The sequence below is a fragment of the Xyrauchen texanus genome, chromosome 28 (assembly GCF_025860055.1).
Source record: "Xyrauchen texanus isolate HMW12.3.18 chromosome 28, RBS_HiC_50CHRs, whole genome shotgun sequence".
Lineage (NCBI taxonomy): Eukaryota > Metazoa > Chordata > Actinopteri > Cypriniformes > Catostomidae > Xyrauchen > Xyrauchen texanus.
Window position 1 is genome coordinate 34,486,448 of NC_068303.1, and position 26,274 is coordinate 34,512,721.

Below are 26,274 nucleotides of genomic sequence, written 5' to 3' on the forward strand. Positions count from 1 at the left end.
ATTGGTACTTTTTTCACCAAAGTGGCATTCAACTGATCACAATGTATAGTCGGGACATTAATAATGTGAAAAATTACAATTTGAAAATATTTTCAGAAGTTCTTAAACTACATCAAAGAGTAATCATCAAAAAATCCTCTACATGCAGCAATGACAGCTTTGCAGATATTTGGCATTCTAGCTGTCAGTTTGTCCAGATACTCGGTGACATTTCACCCCACACTTCCTGTAGCACTTGCCATAGATGTGGCTGCCTTGTCAGGCACTTCTCACACACCTTACAGTCTAGCTGATCCCACGAAAACGCAATGGGGTTAAGATCCATAACACTCTTTTCCAATTATCTGTTGTCCAATGTCTGTGTTTCTTTGCCCTCTATAACCTTTTCTTTTTGTTTTTCTGTTTCAAAAGTGGCTTTTTCTTTGCAATTCTTCCCATAAGGTCTGCACCCCTGAGTCTTCTCTTTACTGTTGTTCATGAAACTGGTGTTGAGCGGGTAGAATTCAATGAAGCTGTCAGCAGAGGACATGTGAGGTGTCTATTTCTCAAACTAGAGACTCTGATGTACTTATCCTCTTGTTTAGTTGTACATCTTGCCTTCCACATCTCTTTCTGTCCTTGTTAAAGCCAGTTGTCCTTTGTCTTTGTAGACTGTAGTGTACACCTTTGTATGAAATCTTCAGTTTCAAGCATTGGACAGCCTTCATTAATTAAAACTAATTGACTGATGAGTTTCTAGAGAAAGCGGTTTCTTTTTACCATTTTTGACCTAATATTTACCTTAAGACATGCCAGTCTATTGCATACTATAGCAACTCAAAAACAAACACAAAGACAATGTTAAGCTTCATTTAACTAACCAAATAGCTTTCAACTGTGTTATATATAATGGCAAGTGACTTTCTAGTATCAAATTATCAATTTAGCATGATTATTCAAGGATAAGGTGTTTGAGTGAAGGCTGCTGGAAATTGGTCCTATCTAGATATGATAAAAATAACTTTTTACAAGTAGTGATGGTGCTGTTTTTTACATCAGTAATGTTCTGACTATACTTTGTGATCAGTTGAATGCCACTTTGGTGAATTAAAGTACCAATTTCCTTCCGAAACAGCAAAATCTGTACATTATCCCAAACTTTTGGCCACCATTGTGTTTCGAGGTTAATGCATACTGTTTATTTCCTTTGCAGAGGTTGAATCAGTTGTGCTCGACAATAAGAAATACATGGAGGAGACCAATGAAATGATGGAGAGCTCCTCTAAAAAAATAGCTAAGATCATCAATGACATCAATGCAATTCAGAAAGGCAAGAATAATAAATTGTCTCCCATCATCTTATTGTTTGCTGTTTGTTTACACCTGGTATTAACATAAATTTTTTACAAACATTGGGAGGTCGCTAAAACCATATTTGACCACATCGCATTTGTAACGTGAGTGCCACCCTAATGTGTCCCTGACAACATCAAAGGACCACATACTCACCTTTCAATCATCCATTGCACTAAAACAAGGGACTGTGCAGCTTTAACAGTAAACAGTCCTCAACAGTCCTTTTGAAGAATTGGAAAAACCCTAACATACATGAGCAAGTTAAGTTAACAAAGAACCTTGACTAAAATAGCAATGAGCACATTGTTGAAACATCTTGATTTTGGTAATAATAAAACAGAAGGATACGTTATATCTAATTTAATGAGAAAGCTAAATTTAAGTGCAATTTATATGCCAGTGCCACATGCAGCTGGGCATGGATGGGAGTGGGAGAACTTACCTTATGCCTTATTTCAAAACATCTTTGGCCATGACCAATGACTTTGTGCATATGATGTAATGCATAACACTGCATTTAAGATGTAGGCCCCTACATGTTTGTTGATGTGCTTTTTTTTAACATTTGTATTGTGTTTCTGAATCAGATCGGACTCCGAAGCGTCTGCAGTTTACTCAGGAAGTGGCTGAGGGCACTCTGAACCGCTCGGCTGAAGTGTTGCAGATGGTGACACCCATTTTAAAAAGAGTAGAAGAGTGGAATGACAATATGAAAAATGAAGATTATTCACCTGCAGCTTTTGACCGCACTGTGATGTCTGCTGGCGATGCGGGTATGACAGCACCACCCTCAGAGAACAGTAGCATTTAAATGTTCTGTATACTACCTGAGTGTATAAAATCCATTCCAGACAATACAATCCAACATTCTTTAGTATAGTGTATGTTGCCTTTTTTTTGTCAGTGAATCTGTGCAGGACTATGAAGAGTGTTGCTGATGTTTTCTTATTCACTGTGTGTGTCAAGTGGAGGGCCTTTCAGGGATTATGCCAGAGCTTCTCAATAAGCTGCGTGTGGTCGAAGAGAAAAGACCTGTTAATAACGTCACCACAAACATCATGAAAATCAGAGAGCTCATTGCACAGGCACGCAGCATCGCCAAGAAGGTACATCAGGCAATAAAAATACAAATTTCTCTTGTCTGAGTGAATTAAAACACACCCACTCATTTCCTATAGAGTGCAACACTGGGGTTGTGGAAGTAAAATCCCATTCAGAGTTTCCATAGAGAAACAGATATTAGCGATAACATATAAACCTTTCAAGAGAAACCAACCTTGAGTTTCAACTTCCAACCTTTACCATAAGCCATTCTATACCATAAACAATGGTATATGTTTTTGTTGAAGCCAATGGTCAGTGTGATTTCAACTTTTTTAATTGTGTTTCATTGCTGAATTCTGGGTGATGCATTACACTACCCTTCCTGTATCAAAATCCACCAAACAAAGAAGTTCACTGTTGTCATTGTGACAGGAATTGTGGCATTTCTAGCAGATGCTATCTACATAACTTTTACCAACTTTAGCTAGCTACCTACCCAATGTTAGTAGGGTAGTAGTAAATACAGTAGTGGGATTTTCTGCCAAGACACAAAACCCACATTGATTTGATTATATAATTTTCATTGCTATATAGGAAATGTCTAACGAAACAATTAACGGTTCAGTTTTCAGTCATTTCAATTGAGTTGTTAGTTTTAGTAAATTTTTTTCTAGTTTCAGTTTAGTGTTTTGATTTATGTGTTTATTAATATAATTATAATATGTTTGCTATCTAGTAGCATTGACATGTCTTATAAAGGTGTCAAATTGTATAATATAATATAAATTGATTATAGTTTAGTTTTTGTATTTTCCAACTATGTTCGTTTTTATTGTAGTTAACAAAAATGATATAATTATTTAACACTGGTGTGGAATACGATCATGATGCTGTATGATTGCAGGTGCAAGTGTCCATGAAGTTTAAGGGTCAGTCTGCCGTGGAGGTTCATCCTCACTCTAACCTAGAAGAGCTCAAGACTGTCACGTCTATCAGTTTCTACATCAGAGTCGACCCAGACAAAGACCCTATAGAAGACCGCTTCCTACTCTACCTGGGAGACAAGCGGGTGAGCACCAGCAAGTGAGGAAGGGGCCGAAGGGGCGGAACTGCTCAACTTTGAATGTGTAAAGTATTGTTACACTTGAATAGTGAAATAGAGAGAACATGCAAAAGGGAGGGGCCAAGGGTGAATAAAAGGTCAAATGAATAAAGAATACAGACAGAATGAGAAAGAGATCGGGCTGGCACACTCCCAGATGGACTTTCCAGACAGACATGGCAAATAGAACAGGAGAAAAGGAGGAACAGACCATTGAAACGAGAGGAATAGATTGTTGTGAATATGTGAACAGTAAAGTCTTTGAGTGCAGGCTGTCTCTGTTACTCCCACAATAGAATGAACCCTCCAAAGACAAGAGATCATTTACATAAGCTTCTTTAGACATCACATTCACTATATGAAGCCAGATATCTATCTGCACTGTCTCTGTTCCATATCGATCCATCTATCTTTAATCTTGGTCTCTGAACTATGGGAATTCAGAACTTACTGAATGAGTCTGATGCCCTATTAAAGGGATTTAATGTTCTAATCCTGAAACACAAAAGGAAGAATTTTATATATCCCAGTCCATCTCCTCAATAAAATTGCAGTTGATAAGTGATACTCACATTAAAGATGAAAAAAAGCACACAAAAGTAGACCATATAGCTCATGCATCACTTTTCAACTCTGAAAGCATACCTTTTGGTGAAAGACAACCTGACACAATTCATTTTTCAGTGAAAAGCTTAGTGTCTGTTGTGCACTCACGAGTGCTAATAGTGAAGCTCATTCATAGTAGATTGCCTGCTCACCAAAACCTATTGTATGCCTTCATAAGATTTGTAGTATGATATATAAGCTACATAGAGGACTTATGACACATTGGGGTGTACTTTAAGTTTTTGTCACAAATTAAGTTGAATGTAGTTTACTTTCACAAATTAGGAAATATTGCTTTCATACCAATTATTGACCATCCTGGAGTTCATGTCAAATGTACCTGTCACGATCCCCTGTTTTCTGCCCCGTGTTTCACCTGTCAGCTGTCATTAACTACACTTCCCATAATTCCCTTCACTGCCCATGCACTTCATTGTTCTCACCTGCATGTCGTTTAGTCATCATTGTGTTTGTGCATTTAAACGCTGTTTGTTCCCCAGTCATTGTCGATCGTTGTTTGTAGATGTTGGATGTCGATGTGTCAGCCAGTTTACCCTGTTCATGTACCCTTTGATGTTTTCATGTTTTTGTTTCCTTTGTTCCTGTCTGTCTTGTTTTCACTTTTATAAATGAGGGCTTGAGACGAAGAACCATATAAGTCCATATTTTCAAATTTTGAATAATAACATTTTTTTAATTTGGACTCTGAATATTATATTATTATTATTTTTTTGACTTGAAGATAGACAACAAAAGCTTCACAATTCTAATGAGATAAGATTTTTTTAGTATCAATCTTAAAAATAAAAAGTTAGAGTAATTTACGTTTCTGGAATGTGGAAGAACAGTATATGTCCAGTTAATGTGGAATAACAGTATAAGTCCAATTCATCATATCACTTTAAACCACTGGAGATTTGATTCCTTTATCTTAGTTTTAATACAGTAACAGAACCTTAAAGAAAATATTAAGAATTTCTTTTATTTTTTGCCAACGTATATCACAGAACAAAAACACGACAATACAGTACGAACAATGAACAATACATAGGCCTACTTATAGTGCAGAAAATAAATGTCAGTACAAACAATAAACCGTACATACAATCAACAATACATACAAACAATAAACAACAGTAATAACTGTAAACAATACATATTTACAATACAGACATACATCATCATCATTCCATGCTATGGTTCCATATGCTAGTTTACCATTTTATAATACATTTCATAAATCACCCCATTCATTCATTTACTAAATAAATAACTATATATTCCTATTATACAACATAAGATAAGGCATACAAGATAAGCTACAACTACTATTATGATTAATTTTACACAATATACACAATGCACCCCACCTTACCCTGCACATGACCTACACATACCAGGCTACTCTTCACATTCTAATGTCCCATAAAATGCTTGGGCCTCCGCTGGCATGTAGGCTAGCATTTTCATAAGATCCCGGTGCTTCTCCTTCTTGACGGGCAGAGGGTCCTCGTAAGCACGAGCATACGTGGTGGAGAACAAGGGAGCTGGAGGTGGTTGATTCTTCCTCTGTTTGGTGATCAGCCAGGTCTTCCATCCCTCGTAGAGGCTGTGGCTCCCTTTTGTGTGGACACACCATGGATCAGCAGCTGAAATCATGATTCAACAAGAAATTCAATAAAGATACTTCTTTCACGCCCATATCCCCAACACTGTTAATCTCAGAAAACCAACTCTTTAGTTTTTTACCTGTCACTTTCAACCACATCATGGATGTGAGCCAGGTGGACGCTTTAATGTTGCATCAGGGAGCTGCCTGAAGTCCGTACATTTCATCTCAATGACTTTGAATGGATGCTGCTGCCTTGCTCCACGGATCATCTCGGCGACATCGCTGGGGGTGTGGAGTGTGGACACCTTACGCCTCTTGTCCAGCGTGGCAAAGGAACGGTCACAGGGAAGGAAGGAGTGACCAGACACCATGAACTTCTGCTCTATCTGACTGAAGTACCCTCTAGATACGAGCAGGGCCATGAGGTTTAGGACTCGCCAGTTGTTGTTCTGCCCACAGCATCGGTCACTATAGATGACGAGCTTCCGTTCCTTTGCCTGGACTAGGGGAGCGAAAGATGTTTCTGCCCACTTCAAAAGACAGCTTGCCACCTCGATGGAACCTCTGTGAGCGATGCCCTCATGCCAGAGGCACATTGTAGGAGGATTGTCAGTGCCCATCTCCTGGATACAGAGGTTGTAGTTGGCCAGCTGTCGTTGATAGTACACGTTGGAGTGTGTCAGGTTTGGCATGAACACTACCCCCTGCATGTCGATACAAATGACATGGCAGTCATCATTGGCTTTGGCCCTCGCTGTGTCAGCCTGCAACTGGGTGTACGCTTTTTCAGCTTTCCGGTTCTCCCTCAGGCTCAGGTACTCCCTCTCCACATCTCCCCTCATCCGTGAGTAGTGGTTCGGTTGGCGTGGGAAGCTCAAGATATGCTCTCTTATCCCCTCTCTCACTGCAGGATGAATGCTATGAGGCCTAAAAAATAAACAACACAACTCATGAACAAGGGAAATATAATAAACTATGCTGGTCTGTTTTGCACAATTGCATTGTTTCTGTGACCATAAATGTATAATTCTAAACCTTCCTCTAAACTATAGGATTTTGTTTTTCACATAGTCATTAAAGGGATACTTCAGGATATAGCATTAAGCTTTGTATCATTAGAAAACCGAATTCTTTTTAGTATTTTCGAATTACCATGCTTTCCTCCCTCATATCACCCTGAAATGAGAGATTTATGTATTTTTTGTCTGGAAAAAATCCTCCGATGACGCAAAAATCGTCATTGTTTACATGCACACATTTTGTTTCAATCTAACTGAATTTATTCCGATTTGTGAATCTGAATGTAGTGTTTACATGAATGCTAAACATGTGATCGATTGATGTGTGCGTTTTAGCATTGCAATCTGGGAGTTGTTGTCTTTCATCCCCATAAATCAAAAATAAATTTTCTGGCTTTTCTCAGTCTAGAAGGCTCCAAATTCAAAAATAATTTCACATTTCTACTACATAAATGACCCATTTTAAATACACATTAATCTTTCCAGAGCTGAAGTATCCCTTTAAGATCCACATGTTGTAATGATACAAAGAATAATCATACATTACATTTGCATAGCACTTTACCTCTGATATCGATCTCAAAGTGCAAAAATATGTTTCCTGACTGGGCAACAACAGTGAGCTGAATCCTAACCATTACGGTACGTGCACGCTGGCGTTATAGGGTGGCAAGGCACCCGACGCCCTATAATGCCAGCGTCCAGTGCACCATTAGACCAGGGAATGTTGTAGGGCAACGGATGCTGACAATGGTGCAGCTTTAAAAACTAACAGGACGAGAGCATGAGGTCCATCAAGATTTTTTTTTTTTTACTTACCTGTTCTTATGTTTTCCTCTGAAGTCCTCTAATGGATACCTGACTTTATCTACCTGCTCTGTTCCCTCAGACTGACTGCCTAACTTTTCTTGAATAACCTTTTCAAAGATAAGTAACTTTAAATAAATATGTTATGGACAATGTATCTAATTAAAATCATGCATGTAATAAAAAGTTAACAAACGGAAAACGCTAGGCTATATAAAACTTGCCTGTAGGCAACTGTTGGTCAGTTGAAAGACTGACATAAATGTGAGCTTACAAACAGCAAGTCTTTGGCCTCCTTGTTGCACATGGTACTTGAAGGTGTACTTCCTCTTAGTGTCAGGCCCACGTGGTCGTCTGCGACTCACCTTGTGCTAGAAGTAAAAAGACATCAAGTAAAAAGACATTTACCATAGCGTAGCAGGCTAGCCGTAGTGTAGAGCTGTCAAGTTAAGGTCATTAAGTACATGAGTAGGCTTTGGTTAGGAGAATGAATAAGCCATGTGTATGCCTTTTAGGGCACCAAAGCGCTGTGGTCTGTAATGCACTTGGTGGCCTACTTGATGCCGATCATCCTTCATCCATCCTCACAAAATTTAACATTTACAATGATCAGGCACATGTGCAGTCTTAGTGAATTGAAGGCATACAGTATTCAATTCACTGGTTATTTCATGGGCCTACATTGTGATGCATTGCATACTGTTGACATGATATGGTCATGAATTGCTTAAGTTAGCCTACCTACTCCAAACCAGAGAGAATGATAGCCTGCTGCCTCTCATAAGAGACAGCATAAAACTCTGTGAAGAGCTGGAGTTTTCTTTGTTCTGTTAGGCTTGAACACTGCCTGGGACACGTGTCATTGCACACCTTGCCCTTAACAAAAACAAAGTCACATTAGCTGGGTTTTTTTTTTTTTAGCTATAGAACACTAGAGCTATTAGCAGCTATTAAGGTTACTAGCTAGAATATATAACAGCTTACACAATCAATGCATTTTTTTTATTATTACCTTTTATTTATTTATTTATTGTATTTAATGAGTAACAAACATAGCATAGCATACAATATTACAAAACAAAGTGTTGCATTAAATGGTAACAGGGGATCCAAAAAATATATCAAAATATTTTAAACATGTCAATGACTTGTTTGACTTATTAAAAATAATGACTTATTTTTTTTTACCAATTTCAGTGAAGACATAAAGCAATCAAAGTCTAATTTTCTTAGCTTTCATTTCGACCTATTAATGACTTGATTCGCTAAACAGTCCGAGCTGTATGAACATTAGTAACGTTAGACGCCCAGTAATATGCCCCCTGACTGTAACCAGCTACGTTACAAAGTAACTGGCCAGCCAGCTAAAATTAGGGACATCAAAGCTAAAATGTTTCGATTAATTTCTCCGTGGTTATAAGGAGTAGCCTACAGCATTCATTTCGACCCATTCATGAATTGATCCGTTAAACAGAGTGAGCTATATGAATAAAACTGTAGTAGATGACGCCCAGTAGCCTACACGCCCCTCTGAAGTTAGGTAGATACTTTGTATAGGGTTCTTTCACTCACCTCTTTCGGTGGACTTTTTCCTCGTTTTTGCTCTCCTCTCCGGTTCACATATGGTTTCCCAGCATCCCTCAAAGACTTCCTTGCTCTGTCCTTCCATTCATTCATGTTCGCTCTCCTTTTTTTGCCGAGGTTTTGCCTTTTAATATCCGCAGCGGACATGAAAGCAACCGGCGTCTCCATTTTTCGTTAGTGGACATAAACGTTTTTTCCGCGTGAGACTATTTTAAAATTTTAAATACAGAGTTTTGGTCGCGTGAACACCCCCCCAAAGTGATTCTGTATACAAAGTGGCACACATACATTCAAGTCACATGGTTATCTCAATTTTTGTTTTTTTGGACTTATACGGTTGTTCGTCGCATGAACACAAACAAAACCCGCTCTTAGATCCTCACTCCTCGTCTGCCTCCTCCTACTAACGTTACAGTACCCTAGAGCACAGGTTTCAAACAAACTTTGGTCCAGACCAAAGAAGTTTGGAAAGCAACATTTGCACTGAAATGACACTTGCACATTTATTTATTTTTTTCCATCAAATCCCACGCCCAACTTGGGTCCAAACCAAAAGTTCCAATGTGAAAATGTTCTCAATGGGGCTTTGGTCCTGATTTCTGTTCAGCAAATCTGTGGGCATTTAAATACATGTGCAGGAATGTCCAGAATCATGTTGATTTCACTTTTTTGTGTGTATTTGTCCATTTAGGGACGTAAGGACTACATGGGACTGGCCATAAAGAATGATAACCTGGTGTTTGTGTACAATCTGGGAGGAGAAGATGTAGAGATTCCCCTCAGCTCAAAGCCGGTCAGCTCCTGGCCTCCTGTCTTCAATCTTGTTAAAGTGGAGAGGTAGAACAACTTATCTGATCTTCTACAAATAAGTTTTATTTAGAACATTTTCAAAAAGAAAAGTGACTTAAAACTTCAGAATGTCTCAGATTGTTTATGTTGCTTTGCCTTCTGGGATACAGTACATCAAATGCATATCAGAAGTATTGCCACACAGTTATATGCCCCAAAGAAGTTCTCAATTAAGATGGTCCTCCATGTAGATTTCTTAATTGAGAACTTTTTGCAGGCATATAACTGTGTAAATCTCTACCATCACTGGATTTAACCATCTTTCCTCTTCTTTGGTAGGTTGGGTCATCATGGTAAAATTGAGAACTTTTTTGGGGCACTGTGTAAATCTCTACCGTCTCTGGATTTAACCAACTGTCCTCTTCTTTGGTAGGTTGGGTCGTCATGGTAAAGTGTTCCTGACTGTTCCAAGTCAGGACACCACAGCAGAGCAGAAGTTTATCCAGAAAGGAGAGTCAGATGGAACTGACTCTCTGTTTGACCTTGACCCCAGAGACACTGTCTTCATTGTCGGAGGAGTGACAGCTGATGTAAAGGTGCTTGAAATAGATGTAACTCTTTTCTGTTAGGATAATGCACAAGTTCAATGTGTATTCTGTAGAACACAGAACATAGGTACAGACCCTCCCATATTGAGACAGATGTTGGTTCTGGCATAAGAGGTCAACAGCTTGCTGGCTTTGTACATCCATAATTTATTAGCATTTCTTAGAGTGCCATTCTACTTAAAATATATAGAAGTGTTTTAGTTGATTGGAAATTCTAATGATGACTTCACATTCTTTCAGCTTCCTCCAGCTTTGAGCTTGGCTCCTTTTGTTGGTTGCATAGAGTTAGAGACTTTGAACAGTGATGTCATCAGTTTGTACAACTATAAAGAACTTCATAAAATGGATGTTGTGGCATCAGTGCCTTGTTCCAGGTAAAGAAACACTTTCCTACATCTATGTACTTGGAGGTATGTGGTGAGGTTTCAGCATGCAAAGAGTTTAAAAACTTCCTTGAACTTTTTTCTCAAGGTTTTCATGTTTCTTAACTCTAAATATCAAAGGGCAGTCTCAATTATTTCTTACTGAAACTGCTGGTGCTTCTGTGCTAGCCTGAGGTCAAAGGTGGCACTTTATATTTGGTCTGTTTACACATTATGTTCTCTCTATCTTTCCAGGCATAAGTTGGCTTTCTCTCAGAGTCATGTGACAAGTTACTTATTTGATGGTACCGGCTATGGATTAGTACAAAACATAGAGAGAAGGGGCAAAATTGGCATTGTCACTCGGTTTGATATCGAAGTGCGAACTGTTGCCAACAATGGTATTCTATTCCTCATGATTAATGAGGTAAAAATGGTTGCATTATAAATCTTGGTCTGCAATTATTTTGAATATTTATTTATTCTCCATACTAAAGATTATTCAAAGTGAATGACAGTGCGTGTATTGCTGAATTCATGACGAACATCCTCAGGCAAATTTCTTCGTGCTGGAGCTGAAAAATGGGTTTTTACGTCTGATGTATGACTTTGGTTTCACCGATGGCCCTGTTGTCATGGAGAATAACTTACCTAAACTCCAGATCAATGATGCCAGATATCACGAGGTGAATTCTATCTTAAAGCCTTTTCCTATATGTCTATCAAATCTTGTCTTCAAATATTTAACTTGTGTAATGTAAAATTATCCCTTAAATGTTGTTTAGTAATACAAATGTGATATTGGATGTGCATTGCAGGTTTAACAATGTAGTGTTTACATTTCTCACTCAGGTGTCTGTAATATATCATCACTCGAAGAAGGTAATTCTGCTAGTGGACAGAAGCCATGTCAAGTCCATAGAAAATGAGAAGAAACCCTTGCCATTCTCTGATATCTATATTGGAGGAGCTCCTTTTAGCATTCTGCTCTCTAGGTGAGAATCTTTGCATCATCAAAGTCAAAGACCATCATTTGTTTCATATACAAAGGTTGGACCCACTTTATATTAGGTGTCTTCAACTCCTATGTGCAGTACTTAAGTATTTGATACAATGTACTTATTATGTACACAAGTTGTTGTTCCCCTAACCCTAATCTGAACCCTAACATACCCCTAAACCTACCTCAACCTCAGTAGCAGCAAATGTGAATCGTGTGAGAATGTTGCATGTAGTTACACAATAAGTACATTGTATTGTACGTATTTTAATGTTAGTCCAGTGTAGTTCAAGTCACCTGATATAAAGTGGTACCCAAAGGTTAATTCACAGGTTTCCAGAGCATTACTTATTTGCAATATTCAACTCAGCCAAATGAATGTCCTCCAGGCAAGAGTTGTCATCCCTGGTTGGGCTGAAGGGTTGTGTGAAGGGATTCCAATTCCAGAAGAAGGACTTCAGTCTCCTGGAGGAGCCAGGAACTATAGGGATCAGCAGTGGATGCCCAGAGGAATCATTTGTATGTAGCACACCTTCCTATAATAATAGCATGGCAATATTGTCATTATAGCCACATTGGAATGTTGGCCGCAACAGTGTATCTAGGGAAGTGCTTACTTACAATAAACAACTATTTGTTTGTATTATTATAACTTTTTTATTTTTGTTGTCTTCTACCTGCAGATGTCCCGTAAGGCATATTTCACAGGTGAAGGCTACCTGGGCTCCACAGCTAAAATCTCACCATTCCAATCATTTGAGGGGGGGCTAAACTTCAGAACACTACAGTCAAATGGACTCCTGTTCTACCACAGAGATGGGGTACAATCCTTTTTATAAAGTTTTGCCCTTTCTCTAACTTATAACAGGCAGGCGATCTAATCCTAACCCAAACCCATAAAAGGCAGGGAGGTCAAAGGCTTGATTGTGTCATTTGAAACACATGGAGTTACATACTTGTTTTACCCTCTCTTATACAGCACATAGGAAATGTTTTTCCCTCAAATCAATCTGCAGGAATCCCACTGAAGTAGAAATTGTTCTTGTTAGGAAGGGAGGGGCTGGGTTATTGCCTCTCTGATACAAAGGTGGATTTGTTCATATTGTTATAGTCTCTCAAGTCTGTCTCTTACTCTCCATAATAGTCTGATGAGTTTTCGCTCTCACTGGAGAATGGTGCTGTGGTACTCCAATCCAAAGGGACCAGAGTAAGATCACATAAGAAGAATTACAATGATGGACGATCTCATTTCCTAGTTGCCACAGTGTCCAATCAAAAGTAATTTGATGGATTTTACAATCAATGTCCCACCTTTTCCTAGTGAATACTTTATATCAAATGTATTTTTGCAGCTGACCAGGTATCCTTATATGTAAGCTCATTACATCAACCATTTTGGTAGGTATGAACTTGTCATTGATGACAAAGACAAGCAGGAGAAGAAGAAGCCAACCTCTACGTCTCAGTCAGATAACACTCAGAATACCTTCTACTATGGAGGCTCTCCTACGAGTTCTATACAGAATTTCACTGGCTGCATCAGTTACGCATACATTAGCAGGTAATGCATACTATTCCACACACCTACAACCCTCACTCATTTTATACCACACACAGCAAAACACATTTGGATTGTTCCAAAACCTAGTGAGCTGTATTGCTATCTATCTACATAGGCAGCTGTGATTTAGGGAGTATCCTAACTGAAATATTAACTCATATTATGGCAATGCCTCATGATATCATAAATGGATAGCAAAGTGAATCTGTTTCAATCTATTTCATACCTCATAGAAGCGGCTCTGACAACACTGGGAAATAGTCTCAGCGTTTGCACCTTAGATGACCTCCTTTGTTATTGAACTTTTAGACATGATTTGATTCACAAATAGATAAAAAAAAAAATAATGATACAGGGATCAAAAGTGTCAATACAATATCAAGAGAAAAAATGTCACAATATATCAATATACTATTGGATCGGCACTGCCCTACCTCATATGTGACTGATTTGGAACTCCCTTCCAGAACTGAAAATTCCTTCCAATAGAGTTAGGCATAGATTTAATAATTTTATTTTTTTTCAAAAAACAAGTCTGTGGTCATTTATGGAAGTGTGTGTGTGTGTGTGTGTGTGTGTGTGTGTGTGTGTGTGTGTGTGTGTGTGTGTGTGTGTGTGTGTGTGTTTGTGATGAAGGCAGGATAGAGATATAGAGCCTGAAGATTTCCAGCGATACACTGAGAATGTGCAGGTATCACTACAGGACTGCCCACTGGAGACTCCCCCTGATTCTCTGCTCAATAAAGATAGCAGGGACTCCTCTAGACAAAGGCCAGGGCACTCCCGCAAGGTGCAACAGACATGCACACAAATACATAGATACAATGTATAATTATGCATATGCATAATTAAACAAACAGTTTGCCGGCTTTCAGGTGGGCAGGGATGAGCCCAGTCTGCCACAAGGCTTGAAGAGCAATCCTTTGGATGTTCCAGAGACAGAGGTTGCTTCCTGTTATCTGTCCTCTCGCCCAAGAGTAACTCGCTATGCTCACCACTATGGAGGCTCTGCCCACAGCCACCATGAGTACACAAGCATTGCCAAATCTATCAGAGATGAGTGAGTATCAGTGGTCACGGTTGAATATGGACTCTGTAACTCTGTCTTATGCTCTATCGATATTTCCAGTAATCCCATTGGTGATGACAAAACGTATTATTGTTCTCCATTTTTCCATCTCTTTTAGATCTCACATTTCTCTTTCTCTAAAGACACGTTCAGCATTCGGTCTTGTCTTTTACGTGGCTGACGAGTATGAGGAGAACTTCATGGCTCTGTTCCTCACTCATGGCAGACTGGTGTTTATGTTTGGCTCAGGCCAAAACAGCATCAGAATCAGAACCAAAGAGAAATACAACGATGGACAGTGGCATGATGTAAGAAAGCTAACAAAAGGTTCACTCATGAATTTAAAAGGTGGCACATGTAATATCTGCCCCACTACCTTCACCAAAAGTAACTGCTGAAATAATGATTGGTTCCAAACACATGGAAGCCCCTTTATGCCGGAATCCCACCAACTGCTTTTCAGTCATAAACTTCATTTGTATAGTTATTCAAGAATCAGAGGGAGTCTGTAGACAGAGTTAATAACTCTGCCGACACTTAAAATATACAAGATGTTTGATATTATGGCTGACAGTCGGTGGGGTGAACTTTTGTGGACTTGGCCAGTGACCAACAGGGCTTGACACCCGCCAAATGCGGGCTAGCAGTGGCGGGTAACTCTGTCACTTTTACCAGCCACTTTGGCAGGTGGCCGCAGCCGAAGCAAATTTAAATGTATTCATCTCGCGTTCAGTGCTTTATAAGCAGTAAACACGCATCTCATATCTGACATGCGCATCTCTATGGGGTGAATGAAGCGTGCATTTGTGCGAACCACCTTAGTGGCAGAGACCACAAAATGTATGTGACCCATTTAAATTCAACATAGAATGTTCTAGTTTAAATATCTATATGGAGGAAGTTGAGCCTCTCAAACTGCTAAACAGCCCTGACGAGGGAATGAGATGAGTGTGCCAAGCTTCAGCATCGATTACAAGGTTTTTAAAATGCACATCACCCACACTTAAATGTTTTTATTCCAGTAACACTAGCTGGTATCGAGTCATATTAAACTGATTAGGACGAGTCTACTTCATTTTTTATTATTAATAGCCTAATTATTCTATCATCATTCACTCACCTTTATCATGATCCAAATCCTTTGGACTTTCTTCAATGAATGGAAAAAAAGACTGTAAATGGTTTAATATCCGTTTGTACTCCATGGTATTATTATCTGTGAAAGTTGTAGTTAAAGATTTCTTTATGTGTTTAGGCTATTCGTTTTCATAACAAATACCATAGTTAATTTTTTTGGAGAGATGATATACATTAGCCAAAAACAGTAATGTGGAGCCACAAAAACCACTGTTAAACAATAAAAGAACAATGGTAAACTTTCATAAGGGCAAGTACAATTAAGAATGGTTAAAAGGGTTCAAATCTGGACTTCCATGGACACGTGGATAAATTATTAACAAAGTGTTGCTCTTGTTCTGTCCTACTCCTGTTATAACTGGTCATGTTTGCCTTCAGATATTCTAATAGATGACTTAAATCATTAGGCCTGTGTCCTGCTGAACTCATTTAATTCTTGTTCAAATAAAATGTCCAAACAAATGTCTGCAGTTACAGTCTCCAGTTACCTTTATCACTTTATGTGGTGCAGGGGATTTTGACTATTGAAAATAATGATTGGCTAGAGACTAGTGAGTTGGAATATCACTAGCCACAGTGGCCAGTGAGCCCAAAAGTTAATGTCAAGCCCTGGTGACCAATAAGCTTCGTCTTACACTGAAGAACTGAGAAGCCATCATCCTGCTAAGATCTGATCCAAAGATTTCCTCTGCAAACACAGATGCACATATGGAAAATGCTGATTGTTGTCCATGGTCAATGTGTAACTGATCATTATTGTGGAGTTTCCCTACACTTAAATGACTAATAAAATAAGAAAATAAAGGTATAACAGACTGTGATTAAATCTTTTTCTCACTAAATCGAAGTGTGAAAACACAGTATGCTTTCTATAGCAAGTCCTAAGGGTTAAAGATAAAATCACACACATTTAAAGGGTAAAGTAAATCACAGGATAATTTGTCTATTGATTTTCTAGCTAAATGGGGCATAGCAAAAAGTCACAGGGACTCGGAAAGAAATGTTTGAGGCAGTTGTTTAAAATGTCACCCTTCTTACCTTCTCAAGACATCCAACAGAAGAAGGTGGGATTTTAGCAACAGTAAGTAGGTGTGACATTCCCAACCAAAATCGGCTTGTTTCAAATTGGCAAGTGGGATGCGGCCTTTCAATGCTGAGACGTTCGTTTTATTTGTCTGTCTTAAAATGTGTTCCTCAAGGAAATACTGAGCATTGACATTTAGTTTGCCCTTGTTTATATGACACTCTATATCTGTCACTGTCTCTCTCTCTCTCTCTCTCTCTCTCTTTAGGTTGTCTTTATCAGAGGTGGTAGTATCGGCAGACTGATAATTGACAGTCTAACAATATTAGAGGACAGATCTCCAGGCGGGAACATCTCACTGCTTGTCCAAGATCCTCTTTATGTAGGTGGGGTACCACCTGAACAGGCTCAGAAAAACATTCAGGTATAGTGATCCAAAACAAAGTTACTCCCTCATGCCCCCAGGTGCAGAAAATCATTCAAATGGAATCATGCATGTAATTATCATCACTGGAGCTGTCAATAGTTTTATATTAACCATGTTTAGGGAGTGCTATGTGTTATTACTGTATAACCCTTCTCAGCTGTCAAATTCTGTTGTCCAAGATTTGTTATACAAAGACGGCTTTAACAAGCAGACCCGATGAACTTTATAGAAGCACACTAAATATCCAGATGCCTCAACCTTTAGCACTCTGTCACAGCAAACCTAATGTAATATTTAATGTTATTGCAGGTAAAGAAATAGAATAAGAAAATAGTATTGGTTTGCTGCAATTTTTGTGAAAGATTTAACAGTCATGGAAACGGTCAGTGTAGTTTCTACTCAGAAATCTAGTAGTACCTGTGGGGTATATGGCACTCTGGAAAGCAGGCGGCTGCACCAGAGTAAATCATTAGCACTGTTACCCTCACAAATCACTGCCAAACACATAGCACATGTCTGATAATTATGCTTGGGATTGATGCCTTTTTCACGCATCTAGTGGTTTAATCAATGACTTTTGAAGCCATCCAGTTGGTTTTAGGTGAGAACAGACATTTTGGTAAGTACTTTTTCACTGTATGTCTTGATAGCAATCTCCTTGGCGATCATGATTTCAAGCTCTACTACACTTCCTGTAGCGCCATCTAGCACTCTGTGCATGCATTAAGCACTAGGAAGTGTAATCAAGCTTGAAATCATGATTATGTCTAGAGACTGCTATGGCTAGATGTACAGTGAAAATGAGTTATATTTTGGTCTGTTCTCACCCAAAAATAACTGGATCGCTTCAGAAGACTGTCACGATTCCGTGTTGTCTGCCCGTGTTTTCTGTTTCACATGTCACTTATCCCCTTCCATGTCACGTTTTCCTTGTTGTCCGCTCCGTGTTTCACTTGTCTTTGTCTAAAAAAACTACAATTCCCACAATTCCGGCCCCCCTCACTGCCTGCAAGTCAAATCAAGTCAAGTCAATTTTATTTGTATAGCGCCTTTCACAACACACATCGTTTCAAAGCAGCTTTACAGAATATTTGTTCTCACCTGTGTCTCGTTTAGTCTTCATTGTGTCTGTGTATTTAAACCCTGTTGTTTTCCTTTTCCTTTGTCGTTCGTTGTATGGTTACATGTCGTTCCTATGCCCCTGTTTCCAGCTCTTCGTTTATGTTCTTCAGCGGTGTGTTCCTTTTTTGTGTTAGTGTTAGTTTTTTCCCATCGAGGACTTTTCTTTGTGTTTAATTGTTTGTTATTTATAATAAAGCCGCTTTTGGATCCTAACCACCCGTCTGCCTTCTCCTGCTTCCCACACACTCATAACAGAAGACATTGATTAAACCACTGGAGTCATATGGACTATGTTTATGCTGACTTTATCTCCTTTTTGAGCTTCAAAGGCCTGATCACCATTCAATTGCATTGTGAGGACCAACAGAGCAGAGATATTCTCCTAAAAACCTTCATTTTTGTTCAATAGAAAAAAGAAAGTCATACACGTCTGGGATGGCATGAGGTTGAGTAAATGATTAGAGAATTTTCATTTTTGGGTGAACTGTCCCTTGGATCACCATCTGAATTGGACAGTATGCAAATTAGGCTTCTAATTTAAAGGTCTGTTAATGTTAATATATCTATGCCTTAAAAAATATTTTGATAAAATAACGTGCCAATTAATAATCAATATTTTATGAAAATTATTGTATCTGTTCCTTGTTTTGTTACATCTTTTCAGGTTTTATGTTTTTAGTTCAGTTAAGCTTATTATCCAGCTAAGCTCTAACCCACAACCCTAAGATTAAGGGTCTTATACTCTCTATTTAAGATTAATTATCTGATTAATACTTTTAGTTTTTAGTTACTAGGCAAAGTTTCGAAAAAACACCATAAACCTGATTTCATAAATGGAGGCTTTTTTTAGGGCCTGAAACATACTCATACAAGTATGTGAATGTAAATGCTTCTAGCCACAGACAGTTTAGCTGAGAAGGATCACTTGTATTAAAATTATTAGGGGAAATTGGAGCGCCCAATCTAGCGGGTTTAGAAAAGGAAGTCCCACCCAAATCAATTTTTGATAGAGACATCGCCTGTTAGCTAACTGAGCTACCAAGTGGACAAATTTGCCTGGAAAGGGACTTTATTCTAGCGAAATTGAATGTGTTGTTGCATTCTGAAATGTATCTGAATGCACTTTAGAATGCAAATGTATCTAGCTTGACTTTCTGTGCCTTTGCGTTCTCAAATATGTCCAAATTCATTTCATATCTCAAGAATGTGTTGCTATCAAAGAGTTGACCCAATGGAAACCATAGCGGGCATTAGCGGCCATGCTTTTTCAATAATGTAAGGGTTAGGGCCTGGTCAGCCTGTCTGGCACAAAACTGGCCACCTTCAAGTTTCCTGCAAATGAATGTACATTTTCTTCTGCAAAATAGTGCTTGAAATTCTGGTTTAATCACACAGACATTTGCAGGTAAATTTATCACCCCTTTAAGGACTGAGGTTTAAGAAATCACATTTTTGCACATGAACTACAGGTCTTGATACTGGCAATGCACAAGTTAAGCATTTGCCTCTGTTCTAGCATTAAGAAGTTCCTGACCTTCGAAGGGCTGACAAACAAATAACCATTTTCACATTTTCTCCTTTAGAAGACGTCTGTGTCTGGCTTCTCTGGTTGCGTGCAGAGTCTCCAACTGAATGGCCGCAGGCTCACCTCTGCCTCCAACACTTTTGGAGTCACACCCTGCTACGAGGGCCCCTCAGAACCTGGGACATACTTTACTGAAGAGGGAGGATATGTTCTCCTGGGTAAAATATGATGCATCTCTATTACTCTCTCTCTGTCACGTTCCTCTGTTGTCTGCCCTGTGTCTCACTGCCATTTTGTTAAAGAACTACACTTCCCAGTATCCACCTGTCATTATCACTGCCATTTTGTTCATTGTTCTCACCTGTGTCCCATTTAGTCATCACTCCCTGTGTATTTAAGCCCTGCTTCTTGTTCTCTCCTTGTCTGTCGTTGTATGTTGTCAAGCCTGGAATGCTTCCCCTGCCCGAGTTTACTTGTTTATGTTTTGTTTCCCCATCGAGGGTTTTTCCGTTGTGCTTTGCCTGTTTACCTTTTTAATAAAAGTCTGCATTTAGATCCAATGACAACATACAACGACAGACAAGGAGAGAACAAGAAGCAGGGCTTAAATACACAGGGAGTGATGACTAAATGGGACACAGGTGAGAACAATGAACAAAATGGCAGTGATGATGACAGGTGGATACTGGGAAGTGTAGTTCTTTAACAAAATGGCAGTGAGACACAGGGCAGACAACAGAGGTATGTGACACTCTCTCATATTTCCCTAATTAAATTAATGCTTTAGTTTTAAAACAGAGTAGACATTAGTCTCTCCCCTTCATTCAATTACATTCTTGACGAATGATGAATGTCTCTATGAATCACTCTTTCATGAATGTCTCAATGTTACATGAGACATTCATGAAAGAGTGATTCATAGAGAAATTCATATTTTCAGTCAATATATATCATTATGCAGCATGGAAAAAACCCAAAGCATTATATCAACTAGTGTCAGCTGACATTTTCAAACATAAGCAACAATAAAACATTGAAACCCTTGACATAACCTTGTGCTACTGACAGACAGAGACTTCTGTGAGAGAAAAGGAATGTGGTTTGCCCCATACTGCCATGGTGCAGCAATCTGATTGGTTGAAGCATAGTTTGAGGAAGATTTAAGCAGACCTCAAGGTCTTGGGAAACAGAGTTGCAGCTATTGAATATGCATAGAGATATTTCACACCCCAGTGTGGCGGTCATGGGGTTACTTGTGCACATAACTTGAATTAGCTCAGCCAAAGGCACAATTCCAACATCCACTTGGTGAGCTAAAGAGCCAAATTAAATCACAACATTGCCAATCAAGAATCAGATATCTTGTTGTTGGCATATATTAGCAGGGTTGTGAGGGTTACTTTTGTAATGTATTCCACTACAGATTACAGAATACATGCTGTAATATGTCATTTGTAACGTATTTCATTAGGTTACTCAAGGTCAGTAACGTATACTAAATACTTTGGATTACTTCTTCAGCTCTGGTAGATTTTTTCACTTGTTTTGACTATAAAAACTGCCAGTACAGTAAGACAAAATACACATGTTAAAAATACATTCTCTGAAAAACCTGAATATTTTATGCAGTGTTGTTTCTAAAACAAGATAAATCAAACTGATCTTGTTTTAAGGATTTTTAGATATTTTAACAGGAAAGCAATACAAAAATTATTATCAAGAATATGATGTTTTGCCTTAATATCAAAGGTCTTACTAGAATAAAGAAATTATGATCCAAATGTGAATTTTCTTGATAAAAAAATATGATCATATAACACATGCATGTAAAATGGCTAGAAATAGCATTTTAGCTTAGCATAAAGCTGACAATTTACACAAGGTTTATTTCTATTTCTTCTGCTCCAAACTTACTTCAAACTTCCTTCTCTGTCTGCTCGTATGAATGTAACACATCATAAGAAAGTGTTTCACCGCTGTTCAAATGCACTTTGGATCGCATCATTTATATGTATAAATGTTTTCCATCTGAAAGGAATAAATATTAAATGAAACAAATGAAAATAAAATGCAAAGTAATCTCTTCAGTAATCAAAATACTTTTTGAATGTAACTTTTAAATACGTAATCCCTTTACATGTATTCCATAACTCCCAAACCCCGTACATTAGTCATCTTGAATTTACAAACAGAACCTGGGATAGTATTCTAATGTAAACCATGCTTTTCTTCACCTGACCTGCAGATGACTCCCTCAATTCTGGTCAAAGATTTGAGCTAGTGATGGAAGTGCGCCCTCGTGTGGCTACAGGAGTGCTACTGCATATCTTCACTGAAGAGAAGAGATATTTTACCATGTACATGTATCAAAACAAGGTCTGTAGATCATATCTGAGATCTATTAAAACCACCTTATGCACTGTGGTCAAAGTTCTGTGAAAAAGAGAATTGCAGCAGTTTTTATGTATATCATCAAATGTGTTTTATTCACACAATTTAATACAGAACAAATACTTAAAACTTGTACCAGGGTTATTATAGCTTTTAATTTTTAATTAAGTTTTTAATAATTTTTTTATTTATAGTTTTCCCCCATTAATTTTCATTTGTTATCGCTACTAACTTATTGTTATAAAACTAACTGGTTGTTAGTGTTAGGTGTTTCAGTTTAGTTTTCAATATATTTAGTTTTTTCCTAGTTATTTTAGGGCTGCCAAAGTGAGTGCTAACACTGAATTATATATACTTGTAGGTGGTTGTGGTGGTAAATAATGGTATTCGTGAGTTCTCCACATACGTGTTTCCTAGACAGGGAATCTGTGATGGAAACTGGCACAAGATCACAGGTAGAGACAAAAATTAAATAAACTTTTACTATAAAACATCATATAAATGTGTTATTTTGAAAAATTGTTTAATGCATTGGCAATAGCTTTTTAAGTTTCTTCTTTGTATCCCTTGTGTACTTTGTGATTTTCAAATCGTCAAACTTCCAGAAGCCCACGTGTGAAACATGTCGAACTGTCTACATGCTCATTGCCTCCTCACCAGTGCAATGCTAACATTATGCATTGGTTGATTGTTGTGCTTTCCAGTGACCCGAGATGGTGACATGGTGCAGCTGGACGTAGACTCAGAGGTGAATCGTGTCTTGGGGCCTGTTAATCAAACAGCACAGAATACCAGCTCTCCAGTGTTTATTGGAGGAGCCCCAGGTCAGTCACCATCATTCACAGAAGTGTGCGGTTTAGGATGCCACTGATGTTAAAATAAGCAGCACATTACACAGATGTTGTGAAATCTGCTACAACCAAATACTCTTAAGGTGTTCGTTCCTGCATTTCCCGCAAACATATAGCGTGTTTATATTATAAAATAAAAGCTTGATATGTTACTATGATAATTAGGGCTGTCAATCGATTACATTTTTAATAAAATGTATTAAATTGTATGCCGATTAATTAATCAAATTAATCGCAATTAATCGCATAAATCAATTTTTCCTGAGGATGCCCCATAAACAACAATAATTCAATAAATAATGATTATATAAGTAGACATAGTTATATTAAAATAGTCCAGTAAAATAATCCAGAAAGGGTCCAGTGATGTCCTTCAGCTGGTCCAACACCAGTCTCTCAAATGACTTCATGACCACAGACATCAGAGCGATGGGTCTGTAGTCATTAAGTCCTGTGATTTTGGGTTTCTTTGGGACAGGGATCACGGTGGAGCATTTGAATCAGCGGGGAACTTCACACTGCTTCAATGATCTGTTGAAGATCTGTGTGAAGATGGGGGCCAGTTTTTCAGCACAGGATTTTAGACAAGTGGGTGATTCCCTAGAGTGGGATGGTGTCTTGTAGTTAGTAGTTACTTTCAGGCCTCTCCACACTGATGCAGGGTCTTTAGCTGAAAACTAGTTTTTCAGCTTCTCAGAGTAGCTTCTTTTAGCCACTCTAATCCCTTTTGTCAGTGTGGTTTTGGCCTGATTGTACTTGATTTTATCCCTACTTCTGTAAGCATCCTCTTTTGCCTGATGAACCTGCCTGAGTTTTGCTGTAAACCATGGTTTGTCATTGCTGTATATTAAATAAGTCCTAGCAGAGATGCACATATCCTCACAAAAACTGATATATGATGTCACAATATCTGTGAGCTCATCAAGACTGGTGTCTGTAGCTTCAAAAACACTCCAATCAGTGCAGTCAAAGCAGGCTTGTAGTTCCAGCTCTGCTTCATTGGTTCATCATTTTCCAGTCTTTACCACAGGTTTAGCTGATCAAAGCTGCTCTAGGGACAGGGTGATATGCATCCTTTAATGCTGTGTAGCAGTGATCCAGTATATTTCTGTCTCTGGTGGGGCATGCAATTGAACATAAGCCTATCAATGACCTACAGTTCAGAGCAATCCATTTTACAATCCATGCTTCATAAACATAACATCTTTAGGTCACTGTAAAATCATGTCTTGAGATACCTGCCTTCGGATTTGCGCTGCATCTTCATCTTGTGTTGTCTGCTCTCGAATAGTGTGGTTTGTTCTCTGTCTATTAAAGCTACACATTGCCTATACAGCAATTTTTGCTTACTGTCCCCTGGAGAAAACAGGTGGTACTACAAGCTTGAATTGCTTTTATGGAAGGAATATAGAGCTGTTCATCTTGTAGACCTCAAACCCAGAAGATAATTTGCCATGGATAATGGGGTTTTTGAACTTATGAGAAAAATATGGTCTGTGGTATACATTACTTGACGAAATGTGGACGTTTTGTTCTACAACATAAATAACACACAGTCATACCTGAAACATGAATTTTGAAGCTGTATTGTATTACATACATTTGTATTACAACATACGTTTATTAACCCTTTTACTTTTTCTCTGCTCCAGACTCCTTGCTACCTGAGAGCCTCCTCAGCGGGAGAGGCTACACAGGCTGCATAAGGAACCTGTCTGTGAATGAATTTCCTGTGAGCTTCAGTAAAGCGGCCTTCGTCAGCGGTGCAGTTGGTGTGGGCACCTGTCCTGCTGCCTAAGCAACTGCCACTCTGGGTCTCCACAGCAACAGAACTGAAACTCTTGTCAATGCTTATGAACCAATTAAGTATAAAGCAGCATTGTCAATGTCTCTAACATGCTACTTTAGCTTGATTTAAAGCTATTTTATCACTATTAAATATGCCATTACTAATGTACTGCAAACGTAAGTAATGCAATAATTATATAACATGACACTAAAAGATCTTAAATTAAGGTAAAGGTCCAATATAAGGTCTGTTGTCAACAAAACGTTGCATAAAATAACTAAGCCATACAGTAAGACTGAATACTGCCTACTATTTAACCAAATAAAATAAGTGAAACAGTTATTTTTCCATGATCAAAATTTCAAACAGTAATATGCTACATTGTTGTCACATGACCTCATCACATCCACATCCAGTTATCAACTTGGAAATAGAAACTGTTTGCATTAAAAATTTATGAAATTCTTTCAATGGCTAAAGTCGTGGCTGTAACTATTTGTGATTCACTCACATGAGATATTGAAGTTCAAGTGAAGCACATTGCACTGTACATTTTGCAAATGTAGGTTATCCTGGTACTGTAAATCCATACAGAAAATGTGCTTACTGTGCACTGTATACATACCACTATAGTGCAGAATTAGTAAGAGTAGTATGTTAATACACTATTTCCAACATCGCCACAGACTTTTCTGTCATGCGTATATCAGGTGAATTAATTTCTTCACTCCTCACTGCTTTATCTGACTATTTGATGATTTTCTGCTACGTTACGTCTTTAATAAAGCTGATTTTTTTCCCCCTTATATTTGTATTATATTATCTGTATGTGAAGTAATTGAAAAATGGGTGTAAAGATGGAAAGACTGCAAAAATCTTTCAATTCTTTCAAGCGTCAAATCACACACTCCGTAATGCGGACAACAAGAACAGTGAAACAAAACAGAATTTTTTAATTATTATTGACCATGAAAACATTTACAACAAACGTTTGATACAGGTTGGAAGTAGTTAATAAATGTAAGGAGTTCGGAAAGTATAAATAAAACTGTGAGAAGTGGAAAATGTTCTTACACGAGACAAACAAATCAACAATTTAAAGTGATGAGAAAAACAACCGCACAGAGGATAATGCCTCTTACGCACTACATGATTTTCAAAGACGTCGGATCCTGGTACCGTTCATATTACACAACTGTCTGTCTTGTCATATAAGTCGTAGCATTTTCAAATTACACGAGGAATCGGTGACAGGGGTGAACACATTACAAAACATTTCACTATTGACGAATCCTCGACGACTCTGCCTGGACTCCAAATTACATTTCACAGCAGAGTACATGTGAGAAGTGATACGAGATACGAAAACAAATGCATGATCATATGTTATGAATTTCAGAATATGATGTGCAATTTTGTTGGTTACAATATGAATAAGTACCTCCTACTGAAAAATCTACCTATTTGCTTACCTGACTGTCCAAGAGAATTGGCAATTTCTCTCCAACTC

At 38.3% G+C, this 26,274-nt stretch overlaps 1 protein-coding gene across 2 annotated transcripts in view; it reads left to right on the forward strand.

Annotated features, from left to right (window-relative positions):
- The window catches only part of lama4 (laminin, alpha 4), a 74,190-nt gene extending 48,627 nt beyond the window's left edge, over positions 1 to 25,563 (forward strand). The window contains exons 18-40 of one of the 2 annotated variants that reach the window (XM_052096486.1): positions 1,193 to 1,309; positions 1,923 to 2,108; positions 2,302 to 2,441; positions 3,284 to 3,448; positions 9,801 to 9,946; positions 10,332 to 10,494; positions 10,747 to 10,880; positions 11,124 to 11,295; positions 11,423 to 11,554; positions 11,721 to 11,863; positions 12,258 to 12,387; positions 12,552 to 12,689; positions 13,013 to 13,146; positions 13,271 to 13,429; positions 14,066 to 14,219; positions 14,305 to 14,489; positions 14,617 to 14,806; positions 16,928 to 17,083; positions 19,792 to 19,951; positions 21,979 to 22,109; positions 22,486 to 22,579; positions 22,829 to 22,948; positions 24,628 to 25,563. In XM_052096486.1, coding sequence (XP_051952446.1) covers positions 1,193 to 1,309; positions 1,923 to 2,108; positions 2,302 to 2,441; positions 3,284 to 3,448; positions 9,801 to 9,946; positions 10,332 to 10,494; positions 10,747 to 10,880; positions 11,124 to 11,295; positions 11,423 to 11,554; positions 11,721 to 11,863; positions 12,258 to 12,387; positions 12,552 to 12,689; positions 13,013 to 13,146; positions 13,271 to 13,429; positions 14,066 to 14,219; positions 14,305 to 14,489; positions 14,617 to 14,806; positions 16,928 to 17,083; positions 19,792 to 19,951; positions 21,979 to 22,109; positions 22,486 to 22,579; positions 22,829 to 22,948; positions 24,628 to 24,773 — 3,395 coding nt within the window. In that variant the 3' untranslated portion in view covers positions 24,774 to 25,563. The remainder of the gene's footprint in view (positions 1 to 1,192; positions 1,310 to 1,922; positions 2,109 to 2,301; positions 2,442 to 3,283; positions 3,449 to 9,800; positions 9,947 to 10,331; positions 10,495 to 10,746; positions 10,881 to 11,123; positions 11,296 to 11,422; positions 11,555 to 11,720; positions 11,864 to 12,257; positions 12,388 to 12,551; positions 12,690 to 13,012; positions 13,147 to 13,270; positions 13,430 to 14,065; positions 14,220 to 14,304; positions 14,490 to 14,616; positions 14,807 to 16,927; positions 17,084 to 19,791; positions 19,952 to 21,978; positions 22,110 to 22,485; positions 22,580 to 22,828; positions 22,949 to 24,627) is intronic. The other variant, XM_052096487.1, reaches the window with a different exon arrangement.
- The last annotated feature ends 711 nt before the right edge of the window (positions 25,564 to 26,274 follow it).